The sequence below is a fragment of the Aquarana catesbeiana genome, linkage group LG07, assembly GCF_042186555.1.
Source record: "Aquarana catesbeiana isolate 2022-GZ linkage group LG07, ASM4218655v1, whole genome shotgun sequence".
Taxonomy (NCBI): domain Eukaryota; kingdom Metazoa; phylum Chordata; class Amphibia; order Anura; family Ranidae; genus Aquarana; species Aquarana catesbeiana.
In genome coordinates, this window is record NC_133330.1 from 300,191,048 (window position 1) to 300,213,564 (window position 22,517).

Genomic DNA, 22,517 nt, shown 5'->3' on the forward strand with positions numbered 1-22,517 from the left:
GATCTGTCTTTCCCTATACCAGGAGGCACACATGAATCCAATGATTTGCTCACCATAGACCCAGCCGGTGTCTGTAGTGAATTAAAAACTTTCGGTAAAGCCTCAGTAACAGTACTGTGCGTCTCCACACAGGGTGAAGTCTTCCCAGAACTCAGGGCTGTCCATTCAGGGAAAGTCATAGCAGAGGCAACGTCTACGCCTTGTGACCACAACAGTTCTTGTGACATAGTCTCGAATAAGTCATCATCACCGGAAAGATCCGACATGGATTCTATTTCCGAATCTCTGTCATGAACCGGTGTGACCAGATTGTGTGGACTGCAAAGAGGAAACCAAAACGCATGTAAAGTGAAATAAGAATGTTTATTAACCACCTCAATACAGGGCACTTACACCCCCTTCCTGCCCAAGCCATTTTTCAGTTTTCAGCGCTGTCGCACTTTGAATGACAATTGCGCAGTCATGTTACACTGCACCTTAATTAAATTTTTATCATTTTTTCCCCACAAATAGAGCTTTCTTTTGGTGGTATTTGATCACCTCTGCGGTTTTTATTTATTGCGCTATAAACAAAAGAAGAGGGACAATTTTGAAAAAACACAATATTTTTTACTTTTTGCAATAATAAATATCCAATTTTTTTTTTTTTTTTAACAAATTTTTTCCTCAGTTTAGGCCGATACGTATTCTTCTACATATTTTTGGTAAAAAAAAATTGCGATAAGCGTATATTGATTGGTTTGCGCAAAAGTTATAGCGTCTACAAAAAAGGGGATAGATTTATAGCATTTTTATTATTTATTTATTTTTTACTAGTAATGGCGGCGATCTGCAATTTTTATTGTGACTACGATATTGCGGCGGACACATCGGACACTTTTGACACATTTTTGGGACCATTCACATTTATACAGCGATCAATGCTATAAAATTGCATTGATTACTGTGTAAATGTGACTGGCAGGGAAGGGGTTAACACTAGGGGGCGCTCGAGGGGTTAATGTATGACCTAAGGAGGTGATTCTAACTGTGGGGGGAGGGGACTGACTGGGGGAGGTGACCGATCGCTGTCCCTATGTACAAGGGACACCCCAATCGTTCTCCTCTCCTCTCTGACAGGACGTGGATCTGTGTTTACATGCACAGATCCACGCTCCTGCTCTGTTACCCGGCAATCGCGGGTGCCCGGCGGACATCGCGGCCGCCGGGCACGCGCAACGGGTCCCGAGTGACGCAGCGGGCCCCCTAGTGGCTCGGGAGGGCGAGGACGTCATATGACGTCCTCCCAGAACAACAGAAGCCTCGTCCAGCCGTCATATGACGGTGGGTGGTGGCTTAGCGGTTAAAGATAAGTGATATAAATAAACAAACACCCCAAATATAAATAGTGCTCAACCAACCGACAGAAACCCACAAACAACAGATAATATATACAGCAAGGGGCAATACCGGAATCACAGATGTCAGCCAGGCCAGGGTCATACACAGCAGGTCAGCAGGAACAAGGGATATACCAGAAACATAAACGTAGCCAAGCCAAGGTCATACACAGGAGATCAGCAACTGAACAAGGGCAGGTTGGGAAAGGGAGATAAAGGATGGGATAGGATACAGGCTCAGGAACAGGTTCAGGGTCCGATACAGGTTTACAGGATAGCAGGATAACAGGTCAGGGCGCAAGGAAGAAAGATACCAAGGCAAGCCTATGAGGGCTTGCCGGGTATTTATAAGGCTGTGGTAATTGACCTCATGTCACAGCTGATCGCAGAGTGTGCTGTTTGCTCCACACTGCCGGAGTGCACCCGCTGGTGGACACCGGTACTACGGCCCAAGGATGCAACAGTGCCACCAGCAGGAGAGACCTCTTACTGCAGGTCCCAGGTGTTGGAAGACACCCGCTGGTGGACACTGGTACTGCGATCCAAGAGGCCGATAGCGCCACCAACGGGTAAACCCTCTCATGACAATCTCCCAACTCTTCCGCTGGCAGATACTTATTTACAGTCGCAGATACATTCCCCATCAGTGGCTTACCCGTTCCTGATGTGGACTTTGATAGCTCCGGTTCAGGTAACCTCTGAGGTAGGCCTCGACCACGGCCGCGGGAAGCCTTCACATATCCCACCTTCCTCTGAACAGGTACAACAGGAGCAGGTGTAGTGGACGCAGAAATCACAGTAATATCCCCTGATAAAACTGCAACAGCAGTGTCTCTTTCTGGAACATTGTCAGTAACAACAGGCAAAGTGGTGGCCTGCCGTTCTCTCTCTGTAGTAGTAGCAGCTTCTACTGTGGCGATACCTGTTGGCCAATCCATTCGATAGGCACGGGGCGACGTGGTAGGTTGCTCCACCACAAACAAGTACTCTCCACATTGCGGACATCGGCCAAACGGACGAAGATGCGCGGCCAGTCCTTCACGTCAATGGCAGATCATGCCCAGTCCCTCAATATCTCCTGAGGTATACAAGACAAACCTCCCCTGCGGCTTCAAACGAACTCCAGTATCCGTAAGCAGGGTTCCGGTCATCACAGTATTCAACACAGTGTTTGCAGGGAACATTCTCGGTCCCACAGTTGGCCGTATTGCCGGAAAAGACATAGCCATACTCTGATCTTCTCAGCATGATCACGAGGCTTCTCTTTTTTTCTGGCGCCAAACACATACACGCGTCCCACGCGGTATCAAGAAGGGTAGGCTCCTCCCACTTGTTCTTCTGATCACGTAGCTCGCGGGCTTTCGCTGGCGCCCGCCGTCTACGCACTCAGAAATAAAGTCGTGCAGTTTAAACCCCTTCTCTTCCTGCAAAATTTTGACAAAGTCCAGCTCTCACAGTAAACTCCCAGTGAAACACTTCTCTGGGTTGCGAGAATTGACGGTCAACAAATCCCAGACGACGCCCCCATATGCTGTAAAGTCACTTTAGGATACGTCCTCCAACCAAGTCACCAGGCCCCTCTCCAGACCAGCACTCTGCATGATCCTTCCATGACGGGTCCTCCCCTGGGATCTTCTCGGTTGTCCAGCTTCTTCAGTCTGGATAGACAGCTCAGGACCATTCCTCGGCTGCTGTGGAAGGCCCCAGACAGGCTTCTGGGCCCACCCATGTGCCGCAACGGCGCGGGCCTCCAGAACGGAGGACCACGAGATAGCACTCTAACGCATACCTGTCGGCCAGGAGGGCCAGCAGGTGGCTGAAAAACGAACCCCAAAATATGGCTTCTGTCCCATAAATATCCTCTCCCAGAATGCAACTCGGAGGACCACTTTCACCGAGTTGTCACCAGGACAGAAGAGCATCCATACGCTTTGACACATTGCCTTTCTAACACTAGTCGATAGTAACAACGACATCCCAGTATGGAAACACATGCAACGTCAGCCAAGCTGGAACAGAAGCAAATCTAACTTCACCTAACGAACAATTTGCGAAATTTTCCTATCAGATGGTAGATCGCAAATCTACCAGCGCTACACTAGTAAAAAAAAAAAAAATTAAAACTAAAAATATCCCATAGTTTGTAGACGTTATAACTTTTGTGCAAACCAATAATATACACGTATTGGGATTTTTTTTTACCAAAAATGTAGCAGAATACATATTGTCCTAAATTGATAAAGAAATTATATTTTTTATATTTTTTTATTGGATGTGTTTTATAGCAGAAAGTAAAAAATATTGTTGTTTTTTTTCCAAAATTTACGTTTTTTTTTTTGTTTATAGCGCAAAAAATAAAAACCGCAGAGGTGATCAAACACCACCAAAAGAAAAGCTCTATTTGTGGGGAAAAAAAGGACATCAATTTTATTTGAGTTCAGCGGCACACGTCCGTGCAATTGTCAGTTAAAAAAACGCAGTGCCATAGCGCAAAAAATGGCCTGGTCATGAAGGGGGGTAAACCTTCCGGGGCTGAAGTCGTTAAGGGAACGAGTTACACGCTCCTCCATACCTGGAAGTACCCAGTATCTCCTTCACTCCCAGAGGCTGAATGGAGCAATGTTATGCTGCGTACACACGGTCGGAATTTCCGACAGAAAAAGTCAGATGGGAGCTTTTGGTCGGATATTCCGACCGTGTGTATGCCCCATTGGACTTTTTCTGTCCGAATTTCCAACGGACTTAGATAGAGAACATGTTCTAAATTTTTCCATCAGAAATGCCGATGGAGGTTATCCTGTTGGCAAGTCCGACCGTGTGTACGCGGCATTAGAGTGAAGATATGCCTGGGAGAGCGGATTAACCTCAACTTGTCGCTTTGCCCTGCAAAGTCAGGATTCATCTTCCATTCTCTGACATGGACTGCGAAGATGGAATTCATAATCCAAGTCGGCCGTTCCTACAACACATCCACTTTTATGTTCTAGCTTTTACAAATTGGTCCCTTAGAGACCGTCCCGTCAAACAGCTCACAGAAAAGCAATGCAAAAATAATAACGGACACATTTTTTTTTCGATGACTGCGAAGATTTAAATGCTCACCACACGAGATTTGTGTGCGTGCCTGTTCTCTGCCTAAAACAAACTGTTACTTTATTTGAACTAAATATTTAATTGGAGCACTTGAGTGTTAGCCAAGGCTTTGATTAAAATAGGACTTAGCCTAGCATTGCTTATTAATAGTGTGTTATTCTAAACTGTTTGGTCTTTTTTAAGAATGGATTGTCTGTCCTCGTTAGGGAAGACATGAGGACGCCGTTCAGTGTCAAGATGACGCTATCGTTTGCGGGAACACTGTGTAGCTTGAGAATAAGTTCATATTAATTCAGTCCAGTAGAAGAAACGTGAACTCTAAGCTAAGAGAATTCCAAAAAAACTTAGTTGATACGTGTACTGTATAGGTTACATAGGAGATTTAACCACTTAAGGACCGATCCTCTTTATTAGATGTGGTGTTTACAAGTTAAAAACAGTTTGTTTTTTTTTTTGCTAGAAAATGACTTAGAACCCCCAAACATTATACATTTTTTTTCTAACACCCTAGAGAATAAAATGGCAGTCGTTGCAATACTTTCTGTCACACCGTATTTGCGCAGTGGTCTTACAAGCGCACTTTTTTTTCTGGAAAAAATACACTTTTTTGAATTAAAAAATAAGACCGCAATAAAGTTAGCCCAATTTTTTTTTTATATTGTGAAAGATAATGTTATGCCGAGTAAATTGATACTCAACATGTCACGCTTCAAAATTGCGCCCACTCGTGGAATGGCGACAAACTTTTACCCTTAAAAATCTCCATAGTCAAAGTTTAACCACTTGAAGTCCGGGCCATAGCCGAATGACGGCTACAGCGCGGACCTCAATTTCCAGGAGGGCATCATATGACGTCCTCCCCTGTGCACGCTCCCAGCGCGCACCCTGATCACCGAGTCACTGAGACTCGGGTGATCACCGATCCGAGTAAGGGGCCGCTCCCGGCCCTTACCATGTGATCAGCTGTCAGCCAATGACAGCTGATCACTTGATGTAAACAAAAGCTTGGTAATTGTTTTTTTTTCTCCTCACTTACAGCGTGAGGAGAAAAAAAAAAGCCGATCACCAGCTTATGTTTAAGAGACATTGGTCCCGAAGAGGAAGGAGGCACATCTGCCTCCTCTGTGCCCACCAGTACCCCTTGTCAGTGCCACCTGCCATTGCCAATTGCCAGTGCCCACAGTGCCCATTTGTGCCACCTATCAATGCCCATGCGTGCCACCTATCAATGCCCACAAGTTCCACCTATCAATGCCCACCAGTGGTGCCAATCAGTGCCACCATCAGTGTAACCAATCAGTGCCCATTATTGCCACCCATTAGTGCCCATCACTGCCACCCATCAGTGCCCATCACTTCCACCTATCGGTGCCCATCAGTGCTGCCTCATCAGCGTACATCAATGAAGGAGAAAAATTACCTGTTTGCAAAATTTTATAACAAAATATAAAAAAATATAAAAAAGATTTAAAAACAGGAATTTTGGGACTTTAAATGAGGTTGTACGGGGCTGTTCATATCCCCACCTCCATCCCGGGTAATTGTATATAAAAGAGAGAGAGAAAGATAGGCGGGACTTTGACGAGGCACACGGGAGCAACAAAAATGATTAAATATAAATATTTTTAATTGGTTCAAATTGTCATAAATTTTTCATATCAAAACATTTAATGCATTTTGCTATATATAGATATCTGTATATTTTATTACAATTCATCAGAACCAAGTATTGTACATAAATAAACATTCCAACAGTGAGTTGGTACGGATTATAGAATATATGGGATAAGACATAATTATATGAACGAAAATAGCTAATCACTTATAACAATGGAGATACCACCCACATGGGACTGGCATAAAAGACAAATTAAGAATGAAATTAAAATTAAATATAAAAAAGGAACGCCCATACAAAGTATTACAAAAATGTATACACATCGGTTGGTGTTAGCTCTACGCATTTCAAGGCCTTATAGCCTATCATCAGGAGCGAAACCTTGGTAATTGTCTATGGATAGAAAAAACAAAAATAAAGTTGTAAAAAATAAAGAATAAAATATAAAGATATTCTGAACTAAATCAGAAGGTAAACCCAGGACATGGAAGAACCCCCCATGACCTGAATTATCCCATGCACTTACATGTGTATCCTTGCAGAGGTGGTGCGGGCATGGAACCTCCAAGACCAGCCATACATGGCCCCAAACGGGAGCTGAGGGGACGCAATGCCGCCGGCACAGCCAAACATGAACAACGCCCCACGTGGGTATAGGTGTGTGTGATGATGTTGTGGGGGGTAACCACCTTTGTGGAAGACCTCTGTGATAAATGTGACAAAAAGAAAATTATTAATGGAACAGTGAGGTAGGAAAAGAAACAAAAGGGGTGTAATCGAAAACAGAGTGTAAAGTGAATATGATAAGTGAATGGATTTACCTGATTATCAGTGTCTGTGAGAGGAATGAAAAAATTATATCTATGTGCCTCATCTATCCCGGGTGGGGTAGGTGTGATCTGTCCTGAATGTGAAACCCAAATGAGGAAGGAGCCCATACAGGCAACGCCGCAGCAAAGGCCGCCCCTAACGTCATGCGCTGGTCCAATAAGGGGAGAAAGAAAGGGAGGCGCCACCAAACAGGGAGTCAGACCACCACGGCCCCACAGTCTGAAGCGCCAACCAAGCCACTCCCCCAGCGGGTCAGCAGGTGGAAAACATATAGCCGGCGGCGCTGCGTGCAAGACGTCAGCGCGCCCGGCAAATGATGCGTGATGTCGACGCGCAGTGGGGAGACCCCCGCCCGCCCCACGTGATTTAGTTCAGAATATCTTTATATTTTATTCTTTATTTTTTACAACTTTATTTTTGTTTTTTCTATCCATAGACAATTACCAAGGTTTCGCTCCTGATGATAGGCTATAAGGCCTTGAAACGCGTAGAGCTAACACCAACTGATGTGTATACATTTTTGTAATACTTTGTATGGCCGTTCCTTTTTTATATTTAATTCTAATTTCATTCTTAATTTGTCTTCTATGCCAGTCCCATATGGGTGGTATCTCCATTGTTATAAGTGATTAGCTATTTTCGTTCATATAATTATGTCTTATCCCATATATTCTATAATCCGTACCAACTCACTGTTGGAATGTTTATTTATGTACAATACTTGGTTCTGATGAATTGTAAAAAAATATACAGATATCTATGTATAGCAAAATGCATTAAATGTTTTAATATGAAAAATTTATGACAATTTGAACCAATTAGAAATATTTATATTTAATCATTTTTGTTGCTCCCGTGTGCCTCGTCCCGCCTATCTTTCTCTCTCTTTTTTATATAAAAAAATATAAAATTTTTTTTCTAAAATTCTGTCTTTTAAAATTTCTTTCACAAAAAATAAAAACCGCAGAGGTGATCAAATACCACCAAAAGAAAGCTCTACTTGTGGGAAAAAAATTATAAAAATTTCATTTGGATACAGTGTTGTATGACCGTCATTCAAAGTGCATCAGCGCTGAAAGCTGAAAATTGGTCTGGACAGGAGGGGGGTTTAAGTGCCCAGTAAGCAAGTGGTAAAAAAATTCTACAGGTTGCGTGTTTTAGGGCTAGAATTATCGCTCTCGCTCTACCGATCGTGGCGATACCTCACATGTGTGGTTTAAACACTGTTTTCTTATGCGGGTGCTACTCACGAATACCTTGGCTTCTGCACGCGAGCTCGGCGGGACGGGGCGCTTTTAAAATTTGTTAGAATTTTCTCTTCCTGTTTCGCCTGTGGGATTGGATTCTTGCCATGCACTGGGAGACAGCTGATTGGAGGAAAGGCACACACCCACTTTCCACATAGGCAGAGACTTGCAGAGCTGTGCTATGAACAGACCAGCTCTCTGCTAATCTATTTATAGCACCCACTCTAGTACAAATTTCAGGCTGGTTTTATCACAGTTTACAGAGAATTTGTCAGAAGTTATCATGCTGATAACAGAAGAATGGAACAGGAGAAAGCCAAGGGGCTTAGAGCTTTGAAGACCGATAAGAAAACACTGCAGCTATATGTGCCCAGCTCAAATTTCATGAATCAGGTTTACATCCACTTTAAGGGCTGCGTTTGTAGGTAAGTCTGTCATAATGTACTAGTAAGCAGTGCATACTAGTACATTATGACTTAAGGCTGCTGGATGACCCGCTTTTTTTTTTTTTTTTTTTATAAATTAGTCTTTACTACCACTTTAAGCTAAGGTTTTAAGTATAAAAGTATATAGTATAACCACACTGGTTATGGTGGGAAGGGATAAAAGAAATCAAATAGCCCTCAAGCTGTATCAGTGAGTATCACCAAAGGCAAATACAGAAGGTATTAACATATCTGATTCCATCACATCCCAAAAATTTAAAGATTATTTCTATTCTATTTTGGAACATTGTAAATCATTGCTTTACACCCCTTTAGCCAGATGCACATCAAGCATCAACCACTGGTGCATGATGCAAATATAGGCTGATATTATAGACCCATTTTTTCCAAACTGCAGACAGCTGTTTCAGGCTTTTTGGCCATCATCAGTGCATTGTATGGCAACATGGGATGAGATAAGTGAACCTGCACAGGGTCCTGAGTTCCAGAATATCAACATTTTTCTTCCATTGACAAAGTGTTTCAGCTACAAACAACCTTAATCGTAGCTTTGTTTAGGTTGCTCTGTGGCTGTTGTTTTCTGTTTGCCAATATAAGAAAAAATGTGATATTTTGGAACCCAGAACCATGTACTGCACAGGTTAAAGCGTTTGTTAACCCCCAAAAATAAAAATAAAGATACTGTTTCTTTAAAGCATGTTATACAGCACAGTGCTTGTGCTGTTTCATTTGGCCCCCTGTAACATCTAAAAATCCTGACTGATCCTGCCTGGTTCTGCCCTCCCCCCTGTAAACTGACCACGGTATATCATGGCTGCTGAGCCCTGACACCGGGGTCAGTTTACGTGCCTCTGTCATCCGCAGCTCTGCTCTCTGTCTCCTCTGTCCTCCTCCCCCCTCCCCTCCCTGTCTGTGAGCTCCGTGTCTGCCGCCTCCCCTTCTGCTGCTCAAATTAGGGTACAATTTACTTTATCCTCTTGGTTGATGAATCTAATGCCCCCCTGTGACTGTGCTTTATAAAAAATGCAGCTATATACAGTACTTTGTTTACAGAGCGCAGATTTGCGATCATGTGACCCGCTATCGTTCTCTCTGGCATGACAGCTGCAGCGGGCGGGGCTACCTCTCTCCTCCTCCCCCCCTCCCCTCCTGAATGATGTTAGTGGGGGATCCTTGACCCCGCTCACTGCAGCTGTCATGCGAGAGAAGAGAAAGATGTAGCTGGTGTCCTACAGATCCTTCTGTTTTTTAGATTTGACAGACTGGCTTCTGAATTCCAAAATAATTTGCCCAATTTTGTTCTACAAAGTAGGGATTTAGGCTGGGTTCACACTAGCTGTAGCCGCAGTTCACAGCAGGGGGTCTGGCGCATGTCTATTCACCGTTTCACGTGCAAATCAGGTCCAGGTTTTTGGCTGAATTCGCACCTGAAATGGACCAGAAGATGCACAGGGCCTTTCTGCAATTCGGACCGCAGCCGCCCTGGAGGTGTGTGAACCGGCTCCATTGAGAGACGGTCACACTCTTCTGTTATGCGAATTGGATGCAGGGAAACCCAATTCGCATAAGTGTGAGCCCAGCCTTACTCTTACACAAGTAAGCTCAGGGATGCACTTCACTTAGATCCAGCCACATCCAATGGCCTCTGTGTGTTTACCAGTGGATGTGGCTGGTCTAACTGTAGTGTGCCCTTGAGTTTACTATCATGGTGGATTCACAGAGTGAGACATGCCCCTGGAGGGTATGGAGGAATGGATTAAATGTCATTTTTCTCTTTAGTGTGAATGCTGTAGGGATCTTCCTGTTCACGGACAACACAATTGCTTAGTGTTTAGCACTTCTGCCTTTTGTCTGCCTGGGTCCTTGGTTTGAATTCTGGCCAGGACACTTTCTGTATTTACTTTGCAGCTCTCATATTGTTCTACAACCTTTATACAGATTGTTTCTTTACCTATTTTAATATGTTTAAGCCCTTTATTATTTTTATTTTTTTCTGCTTCTTGTGTGTAAATTTGTATTGTATACAACCACATTGTATGGTATATCTAACCATCGTTATATGCTTCTTTAAATTAGAACATAGAAATGGCTTTCTGGGAATAAACTCAGAATTTCACAGGTTGTTCCACAAGCCTAGGAACACAGACTAGGAACCAACTTGCCGCACAGATCAAGAAATGTTGTCTATTTTTTTACCCATATCCCTTTAATCCAAATGTAGTGATCCAAATCCTAGGCCTCGCTAATGAGCTCCGACCTCGTCCCTCCTCTTGCAGGCGCACATTGCTCTTATTGTGCCCTGATTAATGGGAGGTCATGTTAATTATGGCTGCCAAATGAAAACTGAAGAGGTCATTTGACAAAATCTGTTTGTAGCTTGGATTATGCCAGCCACCAGTTAATGTTTGTCAAAAGCCTTCTCTTAAAAAGGTCTCTTTCAGAACCGAAAATTCAGCTACAGTACAGTACTTCAGAGACAACATGGCATCAGAAGGAGGGACATGGCAGCTTCATAAATCTCAGGAATCAAAATGTTATTTTCCAAACGTTGAGTAATAATTTTCCATCATTTCCTTGAGTAAATAACATACGTTTTATTTATTAGGTGGCATTTTCTTCAGGCACTCTGGCTTAATAAGCCTGTTTATTTTGAAGTCAAGGCCTGAATGGTCTTTAAGGAAATTGTAAGTGAGAGCCATGTTTATATAAAAAGAACCGGAGCGGGTTGTCTCTGGTGAGATGATACCGAGCTCGGTGTCGTATTTACATATAGGTAAAGATTATGCTTTCAGTTTTTCTTTGCCTCAGCGCAGTTGGACGTAAAATAGGATAGATTGTTTACAGACCATCCATAGCTCCCAACTATCTTTCATTTGAATGGACTGTCCCTTTATGGGAACCAAATCCCTCTGTCCTTTTTTCCTCCTCAGCTGTCCCTCTTTTTGGTCTGATGTGTAGACCTCTAAATTTAATATTTAACAACCAACAGTGTTATAATACACCAAACCTTTAATCCCACCTTTTCAACTCCAGGCTTAAAAAAATGTTCCCATGCAGTTGGGCTTTTCTCGCACTGCACGGGTTAACTGCTCCTCTTTGTCTAGGGAAGAGGAGAAAGGAGATATACTTACATAAACCTCTGATCCTCCCAGCACAAGACCATGCTCCAGCAGTCTTGAGTTGTGGACTATTCTTGACGTCATCAAGCCCAAAGCAGGCTCTATAGATCAGGAACAGTCCACCACTTGAACGTGGGGGAGTGCCATTTTCCAGTGGAATGAAGGATAAGTAAAAGTATAAGTATAAGCTTTCTCCTCACCCCTAGATGAAGTGAGCAGTTGGACCGTGCAGTGTGGGCACAGCATTACTGCATGCAAGAACTTTTTTTGCACGAAATTGGGCTTAAAATTATTTTTTTAAATATTTTTTTCTGTATTTTGAAAATCCATTAAGGTGCGAGTCAACAAAAAAATTACATGTTGGTTTAACTACTATTGAGTATTATTCAAGTATTACTTGAGTACTTGCCTATAATTCCCCTTCACTACTAGGCCATTTTTAAATTTTTATTGCTGTGATATTTTGACTGACAATTACTTGGCCATGCAACACCTTACCCAAAATAATTGTATAAAATATTTTTTAGACAAATAGAGCTTTTTTTCATGGCATTTAATAACCACTGGATTTTATTATATAACAGGAAAAAAAAGATAAAGACATTTGGGTTTGCACACATTTACCATTCATTTATTTACCTTTTAAAAAGCAATCTCAATTTTTGGCGATCAGTGGCACTTTAACCATCCGCCTTTAAAAGAAAACAATCCCACAATTATTGGTGGTTAGTGCCGTTTTTAAACCTCTTATATTAAAAAAAAAATGATCTCCAATCATTAGTGGTTGGTCCTGCATTGTACATAATGCAAGCATTGGCCCGGGGAGCCTTAGAGAAAAGATTTTCGGGGAACGGTTGCATAAGCTGGGGGAAGCCTAATAGAGCAAAGAATAAAGTATTACACCTTATACCTCTACCCAAGACTAAATGAGAATTAAACCCCTTCAAGTGGTGGGTGGGTGTGGGGAAATCAGTATTTAAAAAGCAGGAGGTGGCCTGTTGGGTGATCTGTTATTCCTCCTGAATGGGCAAAGTGACAGGTTAGCTGTAAACAAAGCTTTCTTCAGATGACAAGAAAGCTGACCCTGCAGCAATCTTAGAAACCAATATGGTGTACGGTAATTCATAGCAGGTTACATCTTTCAGCATTTAAAAAAAGTTCAACTGATTGCTGAAGCCTTAACTTCACTTTGCACATTTCTTGAAGGTGCCAGTCTCACTTACACTGGAGCTGGTTTTCAGGAATAAATTATCCGAATTGTGTGAACACATGCACTTGTGTCAGTCTCTAAAAGAACAAAGCAGAAGTATGTTTTGCTGGTGTCAAAGTTGAAAATGTAAGTAATTTTGTAGACATGGGAAGGCAAAGATGAGAGCAACACCCTAAATTCCTTAGGGAAACTAAATATATTTTAGGTGAAAAAAGGGTCAAGGTTGATTTGTAGGGCTGACAGTTATAATCTTCTCATAGAAGCAGTAAAAACTCTTTTATGTTACAGATGAAGAACCAGTCTTGCATGCTGCAGATGTAGAGTTACAGCCAAATTCTTGCCAACACTTTTCATCTATTTTTTTATTTTGTGACAAAACTGGGCAGTGGGACAGGAAGTAAGGAATCCCCCAAAAGAGTCACCTACAGCAAAAAAACCTGACTACAGTTTTAAGCCTTCCTCACCTGTTAAAAACACAATTTTGATTAGAGTTGACCATTTCCAGTTACAGCCAGGACTCAAGGGGAAGCTTACCCCAAAATCTGAGGAACAGTGGTGCAGTATATCCATATTATAGTGAGGTGGGCCAAAAAGAACCAAAAAGCCATCTACTTCAAGAGGGTGAAGCAACATAGAGCCTTCTTAAAACAAAGTATATAAATATGTCTCGTTTCCATTACAAATCTGAAAAAAAAGCATTTATTCCCGATTCAAAAATAGTGGGCAGAGCAATGCAAATCATTCCTTTATGCCCAGCACAGTGGCTTAGCACTTCTGCCAAGCAACACTTGGGTCGTTGGTTCTAATCCCAACCACAGCACATGTTCTTCCTGTGGCTTTCCTCCGGGTACTCTAGTTTTCTCCCACACTCCAAAGACATGCTTGTAGGTTAATTGGATCCTGCCTAAATTTGCCCTAGTATATCTATGAATGTGAGTTAGGAACCTTAGATGGTAAGCAACTTGAGGACAGGGACTGATGTATATGTGTATGTGAAGTGCTGTGCAAATTGACGGCACTTTATAAGTACCTGTAATGCCCCATGGCTAACTGTACATTCTGACCCCTTTCTTTATAGCACCCATACAGTCTAATATTATAGAGCCACCTATTTCGGTAATGCACAATGATCATGAAATAAATATCTACTACTATTTTGTCCAAGTATACTTGTTTATGTACTAAGCAGAGGCTCCGGTCACTGGCTCTTATATTTAAGGGAAAACAGTAGGTATTGGCTGGAGGAAATAAATCATCCAGATTGTTCTTCTCCCAAGATAAGTTGGCTAGCAGGTATCTGCACAGGTCATTTACTGTCCATTAACATGGACATAGATCACCCCACTGATCTGACCATAAACCGCTGGATAGGCGCTATATAATCTTAAGTCACTGGTATATTAGAGGACCACCTTAGAGAATGATGGTGGTACATAGTAGCTGGATAACTGTTTGATGTTGTTGCCTAATATAGTAATTGTGTGTATTCAGGAGAGAAAATAACCATGACCATGCCTAACCTCAAGGAAAGCCGAAGATGCTAAATGATCATGGTTGATGCCCCTGTGTTTTTTTCCTGTAATCCCCTGCTGTGAAGATGAAGTTGGCGCAGTTCTCCTATGGGCGCCTTGAGTGTTCCCCTCCATTCAAACACTAACCAAACCTCTGCTTAGGAGAACAGAAGGAGCAAATAAATCCTTAATAATGCTAAAAGTCAAATGGCAGTGTCTGATATGAACAGTTCTGCTGCCAATGTCACACGTCAGGATCTGAGAATGTGTAGTCTTGGATCGGATCAATGTAAATTCATTTAACAGTGCTGTGCAAACATAGTTTTTAATGAAAAACTAGAAGCTAGCCACCCAAGTACACCACAGTTTCTGATAACTAATGGTAACCAATCAAATGTTCATTAGGACATTTTCCCAAGCTAGTAGCTGATTGGTTGCTGTGAAAGAGTTGGTATTTGCTGTTTGCCCAGAGATATTAAGCCAACAGTTGGGTTTTTAATCACTAAATCGTTCATCTCAAACAACAATACATGTTTACATTCCTCTTGTAATAATAAAAGACAGTTGATGTCATTGTATAGAGATATTCAGGCTTAAGCTGGCCAATGTATTATTTTTCTTGATCTGTATTACAAAAATGTGTAATTGGTGTCCATCATATGGATGTTGGCTAATCAGGTTGACTTGTCTAATCATTGTGCAGCTGTACATGAACATATTGGTAAGGTAATGAGCACTGTGTGCAGAATGCTGTAAACTAAATCATCCAGTTGGAATTTATCTTTATTGGTTAACTACAGAAATCTGATTGTATGCTCTAAAGTCGACTGTGCTCTTGAATAAGTTTGTATATTATGAAGATAGAGCCTAACTTTGTGAATTAATTTTTCTTAATTTCAGGTTTTATTTGCTTTAAACCAGACATTGCTGCAGCATGAGAGTCTACGGGCTGGGAGCTTTCAAGCCCCTTACACCTCAGAAGACCTCATCAAGCATTACAACTGTGGAGACCTCAACTCTATAATCTTCAATCATGACACATCACAGGTATATACTATATTGAGATTGATGTCACTCTTGTCAGTATTGTCAGTATTCTCGCTAAGCAGATTTGTATTTTAATCAGATGAAGAATACTAAAAAACACTTTTGAAAGTATAAGTGGGTGTCAAGAAAGATAAAGTAATACTCTACCACCCATACTTATCAAACCATGTCTTTATGGAGCTGGTTTTGTACATAGGTGCACAGGCATGCTGGAATAGAAAGGAGCCCTGATCAGACTGCTACCAGAAGGTTGTAAGTGCACCGTTATCTAAGATGTCCTTGCATTCTGTAGCATTATAGTACCCTTCACTGGAAACACCTAAACTCAATAATCAGGAAGGATGTCTGCCTACTTTTGGCCATATGGTAGTTATCACGCCCAAGCGTTCACAAAGGTTTGGTTGCATAGTGTAGGTTCGGTGCCTACCACTGAAAATGTCCGCAATCCAATGACCTTCCTACACTCAGGACAATTTTGAAGGAAATCAGTCAACCTACCAGTATGTTTTTGGAATGTGAGAAGCCAGAGCAGCTACAGGAAGCCCACACAGACAGGGGTAGAACATACAAATTCAATGCAAATAATGCCCCAGATTCAAATCCAGGAATCAGATTAGTATGCTATACAAAAGCATTGCATCAATGTCAGCTATTAAAAATGCAGATAATACACAGTGCCTTGCAAAAGTATTCACCTCCTTGGCATTTTTCGTGTTTTGTTGCCTCACAACCTGGAATGAACAGATTGCTTGAGGATTTGCGTCATTTAATTTACAGAACATGCCCACAACTTTGAAAATGTTTTTTTTTTATTGTGCAGCAAACAACAAATAGGACAAAATAACAGAAAAAATCAATGTGGATAACTATTCACCCCCCTAAAGTCAATACTTTGTAGAGCCACCTTTTGTGGCTATCACAGATCCAAGTCTCTTTGGATAAGTCTCTATGAGCTTGTCACATCTTACCACTGGGATTTTTGCCCATTCCTCCTTGCAAAACTGCTCCAGCTCCTTCAAGTTGGATGGTTTGCGCTTGTGAACAGCAATCTTTAAGCCTAACCACAGATTTTCACCACTCAAGTGTTGCTTTAGCAGTGTGTTTGGGTCATTTTCCTGCTGGAAGGTGAACCGCCGTCCTAGCCTCAAATCACACACAGAGTGGTACAGGTTTTGCTCAAGAATATCCCTGTATTTAGCACCATCCAACATTCCCTCAACTCTGACCAGTTTCCCAGTCCCTCCTGCTGAAAATCATCCCCACAACATGATGCTGCCACCACCATGTTTCACTGTGGGGATTGTGTTCTTTGGGTGATGTGATGTGTTGGGTTTGCTCTAGACATAGCATTTTCTTTGATGGCCAAAAAGTTCAATTTTAGTCTCATCAGACCAGAGCACCTTCCTCCATACATTTTGGGAGTCTCCCACATGCCTTTTCGCAAACTCAAAACGTACCATTTTGTTTTTTGCTGAAAGTAATGGCTTTCTTCTGGCCACTCTGCCATAAAGCCCAACTCTATGGAGCGTACGGCTTATTGTCGTCCTATGTACAGATACTTCAGTCTCTGCTGTGGAACTCTGCAGCTCCTCCAGGGTTACCTTAGGTCTCTCTGCTGCCTCTCTGATTAATGCCCTCCTTGCCCGGTCCATGAGTTTTGGTGTGCGGCCGTCTCTTGGCAGGTTTGCCATTGTGCTATGTTTTTTCCATTTGGTTATGATAGATTTGATGGTGCTCCTAGGGATCATCAAATATTTGAATATTTTTTTATAACCTAACCCTGACTTGTACTTCTCAACAACATTGTCCCTTACTTGTTTGGAGAGTTCCTTGGTCTTCATGGCAATGTTTGGTTAGTGGTGCCTCTTGCTTAGGTGTTGCAGCTTCTGGGGCCTTTCAAAAAGGTGTGTATATGTAATGACAGATCATGTGACACTTAGATTGCACACAGGTGGACATCATTTCACTAAGTTTGTGTCTTCTGAAGGTAATCGGTTGCACCAGAGCTTTTTATGGGCTTCATAACAAAGGGGGCGAATACATACGCACGTGGCAATTATCAGTTTTTTATTTCTGAAAAATAGTTTTATATATATTTTTCTAATTTTACTTCACCAACTTACACTATTGTGTTCTGATCCATCACATATAATTCAGATTAAAAAAACACTGAACTAAAGGCTGTAATGTAACAAAATAGGTAAAAAGCCAAGGGGGTGAATACTTTTGCAAGGCACTGTAACTTGTTCATCTGGGAAAAAATACACAGCAATTGTTACCATGGCAAAGGATTTGTATTTCTGTTCTCCAAGTCTTCAGATTGACACAGATCTGAGGCACCTAGGCGATATGAATTGTGGCCAGAATTGCCACGATTCTGCCTGCGGTTCCAGAATCGTGATAACGCGGGATGCATTTGCAATGTCATTATTTCTTAATAGCACCCTAAACGCAGTGCGATTTCACCACGATTGTCAAGCGAAAAAAAACGCTACAATCGCGGCAAAAATCACAAGATTTGGTACATGGGCTTCTTTGGAGTGTTTTTGGAGAAGAGGGAGGCCCACTGAAGTGGTGCCGCTCCAAAAACGATCCACTAAAAAACACAAAAATGCAAAATAAAAAAACCATGCTGCAGCATCTGTCCCTGCACTACGCTCAGGTGTGAATAGAGCCTAACACACAGCTAAACCAGGCTGGTGACCTAATTTTTCTTTTTTGTAGTTAAGCAACAAAGCTAGGTCACATGTCTGCCTCTAACCTTGATGGAGCGGCAGCAGGGTGATGAAATCATCTCTGTACTCAAGGCCTCCTGCTGCTATACAGGAGGTTACGGGATGCTAAAATTAATGCTGAACTCCAAGCAATTTTTTTTTTTGCCATGCAGTGGGGCTGTGCAGCTCGTTTTTGTCTAGGGGTATGGTGAGCCGAGATATACTCTCCTAATCCTCTGATCCTCCCAGCGCAAGACCGTCCCCCCCCCCCCCACGCACCAGTGGTCCTGTGCGGTGGATGGTTCCTGATGTCATCACGCCCATAGACTGATTCTGGACATGAAGATATCAGGAACAGTCCACCGCTGGACGTTGGGAAGTGGTGCCGTTTTTTGTAAGATTGAAGGATCAGGTGAGTATTGGTTCTGTCTTAACCCTTAAACAAAATGATCAGTTAAACCATGCAATGGGGCTGAAAAAAAAATTGCCCGGAGTTGGGTTTTAAGTCAAATTCAGGCATTTGTATCAGAAGTTATCTTTTAATGAATATATAACTGAATTCAGTGGTGAATCTTTAATATCTGCCTGGATTTCAGCTCTAAGAAACTGAATGTAATCTAAATACTAGATAATATAAAAGCACTCCCTGCAGTTGCAGCCCCCACCCCCCCACCAAGCTCCATGTTGCGTCAGTCTGACTCCACTGGTCATCCTCTGTAATCCATCTTCCTTCCTCTTTAGCTTCCATCGCTGAAGACCAACACGTGGCTCTCATTTGCCCCGAGAAATAATGGGATTACAGTTCTGTCCCCTTGGCTGGCCCGCGTGAGCGATTGGCTTCTTGGTTTAGTCTGAAAAGATTTGAACAAGAATGTGTAGCAACAAAGCCCAATTATAAGGACTTTCAGAGTCTTTGCATGTAAGTCCTCTCATCATAACTAGAGGCTTAAGAGCAAGACCTCGCTTATATTCGAAGGGGGCCATGGCAGGTGGTTGCTACTTTAATGGTTATTGGAATAAGTCGCTACACTAACACACTCCCCCGCATCCTAAGCTCTCGGAGGCACTCTCAATTCAGCAGTTCAGTGAATGTCAATGAACTCTGCAATCGGTACATAGGACAGCCACTGAAATATACTTTTACTTTAGTTTTGAAAACATAAACAGTTTTCATTAGCTTTATTCTTAGGAAATTATGATGATCATAATCAAAATGACTGTATTCAGGGCAGTGTAAATCAAGATGTACTTGAAGGATCGTTCAATTATTGGGATCCCTGTACTCCTATTGCCTCAATCATATATTGCTAGTTCACAGACGGTCATGCTCCACTGCTTAGTGAGTCATTGGCCCACAGCAAAATTGTGAGCTAGGAGTTCTAAAATCACGGTGCAGGGTGGATAATTTTATTAGATAGTGAAGCTGATGATCACCATGGGGTCAAGAGAAGTAGCATATACTAAGGGATGTCGGCAATAACAAACAGGATCCCTTTATCTAGAACACATGTAAGAGGCTTAGAAATAAGACATTTCAGGATGGAGGCTGCTTGGTTATGCCTTAAAGACCACCAACCTAAAAATTGCAGAAAAAAAATACAGGAAAATCAAACTTTTTCATTTCTAATCTTTTTATTAAAGATTGGTTTTGACATTGTGAGAAAAATACAGAACGCGAACAAGTGTTTTGTAACAAAGAGAAGTACAAAAACAGTAATCATTCCTGACTTCTGTGTAGGGAACCAAAATTGAGAATCATCAAAATGTAGGCCAACACATTTTGGAGGTCTGTCATCACCATTATAGCACTATCTAGTCCAAGCAGGGCTCACAAGAACTGTCCAAACATGGTGCAAAACTCAAAGTGGCCACCAGTTGGCCTTGGAAATTCCCCAGATACTATGGAAGCCTAAGTACAGAGAGAAAAGAATGAATGAAAGAAAGATAGTAGGAGTGAGCACTGTCACCGATCCCGGCAGACTTCTGTACTAGGGTAGCTGGTACCCGTCAGGTATTTGATCCAAGGGTCCCATATATTTTTTTTTTAACAAAGGCATCTTATCTTGTAATAATTGAGAGAGACGTTTATTGATCATGATCCAAGACATCTTGGTCTTTAGTAAGTAAAATTGGATCGTAGGTGATTTCCAGGAAATTAAGTATTTTAAAAGTTTACATTCAGTGTTTTCCTTTCATTAATTCTTATTTATTGCAATGTGACTCTGAACTTAGAAAAATTAACTACTTGAGAAAAGTCAATTTCTGAGCACAGCCCCCTTCTCTTCTTGCATATCATGCCACTAAGCTCTTATTTTTATTATTCGATTCATATAGTGCTGAAAAAGCAGCACTTTACATAATGCACATTCACATGCAGGTCCCTGCCCTCAAGGACTTTACAATCTAATTCATCCAAAACAACATGGCAAGATCTTCCAAAAGTTCAAAATATTATTGGCACATAAGGTTAAAATCTGACTTAGCATACCTACAAATGCATTTCAGCCATATTGCATTTCATAGTCAATAAACTTTTGTACTTTTTGAAGATCTTGCCATGTTGCCGACTCTTTTGGAGGAATTTGCTATTGGATGTCCTGCACTGGAGCACTGGAATCCCTCATTTTTGAGATTGGGTGAAGAATTTGAAAAATACAAAGATAGAAGCGCCGCTGAAGAATACTGTATGACATTTATTTGAACAAGGCATAAAAGCACTTACATCTAGGTAAGGTAAATGAAGCACATCGTGGAGTCCTGTAAGGTGAGTCTCTGCGCTGGCTGGGTTGCAGTGGTGGTTCAGTAGCCTTATCTCCTGTGGGTGCCGATCGTCAGCTAGATGTGTTAGGCTGGAACAGGAAGAGGGGCTGGAACGCACGTGGACCGAAGCGGCATCTGACGTCAGCGGATATGATGCAACGCGTTTCCGAGCGTGCACTCTGCCTATGGTGATGACAGCGCACTCCTTTTTCAAAAACAAAAAAACTCCTTTTTCAAGCTCCCAATTGTATGTGAAGAATTTGAGCACAGCCAAATTTTGATATTGTTAACTTCAGTGGCGGCTGGTGACACAGCCCCCCCACCACCCGCTGTCCTTATCCTGTATGCGGGCGGTGAGAGCGCGGGGGGCTTGGGAAAAGCTGCTCTGGTGTCCTCTCCTGGAGCAGCTTCCGTGGTGTCTCCTCTCTCCTCCTCCTGACGCTAGGCATCCAATAGGATTGCCTGATGTTTTGGCCAATCGGGAAACAGGTTTTATACCTGCTTCCCGATTGGCCGGGAGGAGGATCGGTGTTACAACAGCGAATTTTCATTCGCTGTTGCAACACACCTGGGTGGGCTCCAGAAGAAATGCTCTGCGTCCTGAGTCCACCCTATTTTGAAGCCTATTAGAGCCTATGGCATGAATCTATCCACTGCATATAGGGGGTGGTGAGGATAGGGGGTGGTGCCCGGGTGCCCCCTAATAGATGGACTGCCCCTGGTTAGCTTACAATCTAAGGTCCCTGTCTCACATGCACACATACTAAGGACAATTTAGACATTTTAGACAGGTGCCAATTAACCTACCAGGATGTCTTGTTGTTGTGTAGGAAAAAGCTGGAGTATCTGGAGGAAACCAATGCAAACACAGAGAGAACATGCAAACTCCATACAGATAGGATCCCCTTTGCTACAAGGCAGATGTGCTTCTCACCTCTTCTGGAAGTGTCCAAATACTCTCTTTGATGGCCAAGATCTCCTCTACCCCTCACCTTGCTGCGAATACTTTTATGTAGCTGCCAGTGGAGGCACAAAGGAGAATAACTATAGAATGTTAACTGATAGTTCTGGGTCAGCTGCAGCTCCTGACATCATATCTAAGATGGTAGCATCCATCAGCAGTAAGTGGCACCTGGGCTTTGAATGTCTACACAAGAAAGATCTTTATAGCAGAGCACAATGCACAAGCATGGTTGCATATGTGAGGGGGACCACTTGTTCCTTATATTCTGGGGGTACAACTTAGATGCTGGTGCTGTGCCTAATGGTTCTTACGTTTTGCACATGACATGGCAGATCTCTCCCAATGAAAATTTCTGTATACTGGGGACCCTTTATTGCATAGTAAATTTTAATACAAAGGTGAACTAACCCTTTAACTCCTACTGCCCTCAATCTGGCCAGACTCCACCTATTTCCTGTCAGCTAATGCCTATATGTAAGGTACACATACGATGGCCGACTCATCCAGTAAATATGTGGTAATCTCCGGTAATAAAAGTGTCATGGTTTCTAAGCGGCTCTGTGGTTTAGAGGGGAAGC

General features: G+C 42.3%; 1 protein-coding gene across 1 annotated transcript in view; it reads left to right on the plus strand.

The window, feature by feature from the left end:
* TRABD2B (TraB domain containing 2B) overlaps positions 1–22,517 on the plus strand; it is a 454,791-nt gene that overhangs the window by 165,966 nt on the left and 266,308 nt on the right. Inside the window, exon 3 of the mRNA XM_073593582.1 lies at positions 15,355–15,501. Within this exon, the coding sequence (XP_073449683.1) occupies positions 15,355–15,501 (147 nt within the window). The remainder of the gene's footprint in view (positions 1–15,354; positions 15,502–22,517) is intronic.